At 47.1% G+C, this 6,060-nt stretch overlaps 1 pseudogene and 1 gene segment (V, D, J or C); both read left to right on the top strand.

Moving 5' to 3' along the window:
* Positions 1-826: 826 nt before the first annotated feature.
* On the top strand, positions 827-3,689 carry LOC105546115 (annotated as a pseudogene).
* A 21-nt stretch (positions 3,690-3,710) lies between these two features.
* LOC105546077 lies at positions 3,711-4,261 on the top strand. The segment is given in 2 exon segments: positions 3,711-3,798; positions 3,936-4,261. Coding segments are annotated over 2 exon segments (372 nt in total).
* Positions 4,262-6,060: the final 1,799 nt, after the last annotated feature.

Below are 6,060 nucleotides of genomic sequence, written 5' to 3'. Positions count from 1 at the left end.
GTATAATTACTATTCTAACAGAATTTTCGTTTCTGGGTATGTGCCTAAAAGAATTGAGAGCAGGATCTCAAGGAGAAATTTGTACACCCTTGTTCATAGCAGCATTGTTCACAATAACTAAAAGGTGGAGGCAGCCCAAATGTCTATCTGATGGATAAATGGGATATAGTATACACACACAATAAAATAGTACTCAGCCTTAAAGAGAACGTTCCGGCCCATGCTATGGCACGGATAAACCTTAAAGACATCATGCCAGCAGAAATAAGCTGGCTTCAAAAGAACAAACATTGTTTGATTACCCTTATATGAGGTACCTAGTAAAATCTAGAGTGACAAGAAGTATAATGATTATTTCTCAGGTCCTCGGGGTGGAGAGCTGGTGGAGAATGGACAGTTATTTGTTTTTTGTTTAGTTATTTTTACTTTGTTTTTTTGGAGACTGAGTCTCTCTCTGTCACCCAGTCTGGAGTGTAGTGGCACAATCTTGGCTAACTGCAACCTCTGCCTCCTGAGTTGAAGCGATTCTCATGCCTCAACCTCCCAGGTAGCTGAGATTACAGGCATGCATTGCCACGTTCAGCTAACTTTTTGTATTTTTTTTTTAGTAGAGATGGGTTTTGTCATTTTGTTCAGGCTGGTCTTAAACTCCTGGGCAAAGGCCCAAAAGGAGATGATGCGAGATTGGGACCAGGACCTTGGTAACATTGGTCTTATTTATACAACAACAAAAAGCGACCTTGTCCCCATTCAGGGGCAATATGAATAGGGAACTGAAACAGGAAGGAGCAGAAAAAAGGAAAAGAAGCTCAGTGCAAACAGCTGAATGGGGAGATCACAGGGACCACCAAGAAGACCCAGGGCTTTCTGCTCAGTGCCTTCAGTCTCATACACCTTGGAGCACCCATTGAACAAAGATAACTACCAGTATATTCTAGCTGAACCTGATCCCCAGGCCCTTGGTCCTCAGAAACTTGAACTTGACTGTTGAGTAAAATTCCTTATTCCTGGAGACCTCTATAGAGGCTGCTTGTATGAACAGGTTTTGTTAGCCTGACATGATTGGGCTCCCCAGTTAAAAGTCTCCAATGACTGGCTGGCTGACTGTGGTTGAACAGAAGGGCTACTTTACGGTATGGGATTCTCATGGGCTACCTTGATATCACCATGGATGAGATGCCAGCAGACACTGCTGCCAGACTGGGTTGGTCCCAGTCTTTAGGTAGCTGTCAAGCTCCCTTAGGTTATGATACACTTAACTATTCTTGGGAGAATTAAAGGGAATGAAGCTCCACCAGTCCGTTAGCAAACACTACTCTTCTAGCTATAGACGGGGAGACATCCTGGGATTTTACATGAATCTTCCTGAAGAAACAAAGACAGTCAAGTCATTGCCTGATACTTACAAAGATAAGGCCTTGATAAAGTCCAAGAATTGTTTGTATTTTGAGGAAAAAGACCTTGTGACTAAAGCAAAGAAGAGCCTAAAAGAGACTTCCCAGAGTGAGGTAAGATTTTATAAAAACGGGGTCAGTCAAGGTGTGGCTTAAAAAGATATTTTCAAGGGACTTTACTTTCCAGCAATCTTATTACCAGAAAACAATGGCATAATTTCCATTAACACTGGACTGTGCTTCAAGTATCCTCCAAAAGATCTTTCTTACTGTCCTGTGAGTGACATGGGTTGGGATGCTGTGGTAGAGCACACTGACTGGTGTCTCGGTGCTAGAAATGGATTCAATCACTGGACAAGAAGGTCCTTCAGGGGCAAACGTAAGGACACTGAGACTCACCTTGTTCTTCCTGCCTTCTCTCCTTACTCGCTGTATCCTAGGCCAGCCTATGCTAGCTCAACTGTCCACAGATCTCTCTATCTCTTTCTCTCTCTCTCTCTCTCTCTCTCGTGTGTGTGCGTGTGTGTGTGTGTGCATGTGTGGATCAAACATTTCCATTCAAAAGTTCAAGCCCTGTTGCATCACGAGACAGTGCTGCCAAACATGAAGAAAATTTTCAAAGGACATAAAATACAGAAAACATGATCCAAAGTTATTTCTGATCCCAGAAAAGAGTGGCACACAATCAACATGAATAGTGTTAGATATCAAAATTATAGCACAATCTCATTTACTTTTACCATAGATTCAAACTCTCTTGAGCATATTGGCAAGCAGAATCCATGTTCTACTGATACAATTCCCCTTGACCAGCATGAAAGAATTGGACTGAGAGCAGGACATTTCTCAGGTCTCTGGAGGATATGTAACACGGCTATTGGAGAGAATGCACCTAGGAAGAGGTAGTGAATTAAGTGTCAAGTGCCCAATAGAAGGCTGACAGTGTTTGTTTCTGACACATTGTTGGGGAGAAAGGTGGAATCACAGGATACAGTGCCATGGGACCCACAAGACTTGATACTGCATCCCAAAGTGGGCAGCCCGCATCAACGTGGCCATCCAGGGATAGAAACACGGCCACAGAAAGCTTTCATCTGCTCAAGCAGCATCTCCCAAGAGCCAGCATGGGTACTGTCTCTGCTCTGCTTTTTCCTGTACTGACTTCTCCCTCATCCAGTTTCCCAATCCCCCTCTTCTCCACTGGTCACCAGGGGCCAGGGGAGTGGGGAGGGGAAATAAACATTTTAAGGGTACAAATTTTTCACTTGGGATGATGAGAAAGTTATGGAGATTGATAATGGTGATGACTGTATCACTTTTTTTTTAAGAGATGGTGTCTTGCTCTGTCGCCCAGGCTGGAGTGCAGTGGTGCTGTGATAGCTCACCGCATCCTTGAACTCTTGGGTCTACGAAAGCCTCCTGCCTCAGACTCCTGAGTAGCTGGGACTACAGGTGCAAGCCTCCATGCCAGGCAATTCTATCACATTGTGAATGTACTTAAGACCATTGAATATTACAGTTCAAAGTGATTTAAAAGGCACATTCCATGTTGTGTATATTTTATAACAATTTAAATTATACTTGTTCAAATGCCAAAATATATACAATGCTATACTCATAAAATTGTTCTTTTCACGCTTATCTATTTATCCTATTCTGACTCATTCTCATCAGTTAAAAAAGTACTCTAATTACTGGTCGTTATGGACTAAAATTGTCCATAATTCACATTGAAGCCTTAACCCCCAATGCAACTGTATTTGGAGACAGAGACTTACAGAGGGTAATTAAGATGAAATGAGATCATAAGGACCAGTATCCTTATAAGAGGAGGAGATTAGGAAATGGACACAGTGAGAAGGTGATCATCTACAAGTGTGGACACATCTTCAGTTTGTTTGGAATAACAGTTGAAGGGCTCGCCCATCCTGGAATGAAAGTTGGAACAGGTGCCTTGGGCAGGCTCCAGGATTAACTGATCTAGTCATTGCATCCTACTGTGGGACCCCAGAGGGAAAGAAGCACTGTAGAGATTCCTGAGACATTAGAAACGGAACCTGAGAAGCCTCCAGGACATCCACTTGGCCTCCAGGTGAAGCAGGGGCCCAGGGAGACCTTGTCTGAGCCCTGAGTGTGATGCAGCACTTGGCCACTAGGGGGAGGCAAAGTCTGTGAATCCTAAGGGACCTGCGCTCTTGCTCTGAGCCCTGTGCTTGTTAATCACCAGCCCTGGGAGGGAACCGATTTGCATGGAATGTGATGCCCCTGCCCCCCAGTTCTTCACTAAGGAAATAAGAGGCTTTGGGGGCTCAGGCTCCGCTGAGAGACTGAAGAACCCAGCATTGCAGTATCTCCACCATGGCCTGGGCTCCTCTGCTCCTCACCCTCCTCAGTCTCCTCACAGGTCAGGGTGGGCAGCGGGCTGGGCTCCCAGAGGGATTCCCACCTCCCAGCCCCCAGCTGCCCATCCCTCCTCTTCCTCCTCCAACAGCTCATCAGCCACCCACCAACAGGAGCCCTCACGGCTGTCTGTGTTTCCAGGGTCCCTCTCCCAGCCTGTGCTGACTCAGCCACCCTCTGCATCAGCCTCCCTGGGAGCCTCGGTCACACTCACCTGCACCCTGAGCAGCGGCTACAGTAATTATGCGGTGGACTGGCACCAGCAGAAACCAGGAAAGGGCCCCCGGTTTGTGATGCGAGTGGGTACAGGTGGGATTGTGGGATCCAAGGGGGATGGCATCCCTGATCGCTTCTCAGGCTCGGGCTCAGGCCTGAATCGGTACCTGACCATCAAGAACATCCAGGAAGAGGATGAGAGTGACTACCACTGTGGGGTAAACCACGGCACTGGGAGCAACTTCGTGTAACCCACAGTGACACAGGCAGAGTGGAAGTGAGACAAAAACCTCCGAGCTGATCTGCTCTGTCCACACTTCCTTCCCACTGGCCCGACTCACAGTTCAGAGGGCTGTCTCCTAACTCTGTATTTAGTTTTCACCTTCCTAGACATTTTGGAGTTCTAATTCACAGCATATGATTCCTGTGTGTAAATACTTTCTACAGAACTTTTGAAACATGGAAGTTTGCACATGAACATTTGGGGTTTTTTGCCACTCGCCTGCCCCCGATGGGATTTAAATTTCCAGGTTGTAGAGCTCCTCACAGGTGCATTTACAGGGAAATCACTGTGACCAGCTCCCACTACCTTTGTCCATATTCCACATTTGTGAGCTGCCTATACAATGATGGGAACTGACAATTTCCCTGGAGACACAAGGCCTTCACCCTGACTCACAGGGTCACGTAATCAACATGGACTTCAGCCGTCTCCAATCACCTCCATGTGCACAGAGTTCTCATGGTGCATGTGCTTGGCTGTCCTAGAAGAGAGAATTGACACACACCGAAGATAGGAGAATGTGAGCCTGCTCTGTATCTGAGATTCTGGGAGAGCCCCCCATTGCCTTTACAGAATGAATCCCTTCACATGCAGGGAGAGAGCTCTGGTGGAATCACTCTGCAGTGCTTCCTGATGACAAACACCTGGATTGAGGTCACATTTCACAGGTGAAGGGCATAACCCTCCACAAGACTACCTCCACTACAGACTCCAGTTCCCAGGCTTTAAGCCTGAGGACCCTCGCAGACAACCAAGATGGGCCTGTGACCAGGAGGAGCAATGGGTAACTGTCCCAGGCCCTGCCTGGGGGCTCCTCACAGCTGGATGAGACCCACTGGCCACAGGCTGGCAGAGGCCGATCTGCTCCCCGTGCTCACTGATGAGACTCAGCACCCTGGTGTTCTCAGGGTCCAGCAAAGCCTCTTGGGCAGGGTCCTGTGCCTGCTCCCAACAGTTGCTCCCTCGAGGACCCTCCTGGGCCCACACTCAGAGCAGCTCCTTCCTCAACCTCCTCTGTCCACACGTCCCCTCTCAGATTCCTGAATCAGTGATCAGGCAGGGTCTCATCTAGCCAGAAGGGAGGGAGTGGATTTGCATGAACAGCTTCTTATTTTCCCTGGGGACAGAAGGAAAAATAGACAAGCCTGGGAAAGCCCAGCCCCACTGTGAGGTCCAAGGGCTGTGCCCACCATGTCTTGTTGCCTGAACTCCTCTCATACCCGATTCTTGGTCTATGTTTATAGACTCAATGAAAATACCTTCCTTTCTACCGCCTCTTAATGCTAACAGAATCATTTTGTCCCCTAAGCACAAATAGCCTTCCGGGTCTCTGGGTGGGATGACAACTAGAGCAGAAGTCCAGCATGCGCGGCCCCCTATCTGGCCCATACGTGGCCCTGCTCTTAGTCCAGCCTTTGCTGGTCACTCCCTGAACTCTGAAAAGTCAGGGAAGTTGAGTTTCTCCTTCTCTTGAGATTGTACTCTTGAGGAGCTCCTGAATTTCCAGGTATAGGGTGACCCCTCCGCATTAAGGACATGGCTCTCAGACTCATCCCGGGTTTACTTCCTCAGGTTTAGGTCTGTGAGCTCTAAACAGTTTCCCTATGTTTCTTTGGTTGATATTTTGGTTGATATTTCCCTTTGTTTCTTTAGGTTGATGTTATGTTGCGTAATTACGGTGGTTGATTACATTGAGTAAACATATGCTTGTAGATAGAAACATTATAAACTCTTCCCCCATTAAGCTCTAAATAAAGAAACTTGTTT

This window comes from Mandrillus leucophaeus, unplaced genomic scaffold, assembly GCF_000951045.1.
Source record: "Mandrillus leucophaeus isolate KB7577 unplaced genomic scaffold, Mleu.le_1.0 Scaffold349, whole genome shotgun sequence".
In the NCBI taxonomy this organism is placed as follows: Eukaryota; Metazoa; Chordata; class Mammalia; order Primates; family Cercopithecidae; genus Mandrillus; species Mandrillus leucophaeus.
This window is presented reverse-complemented; position numbering and strand designations above follow the sequence as displayed.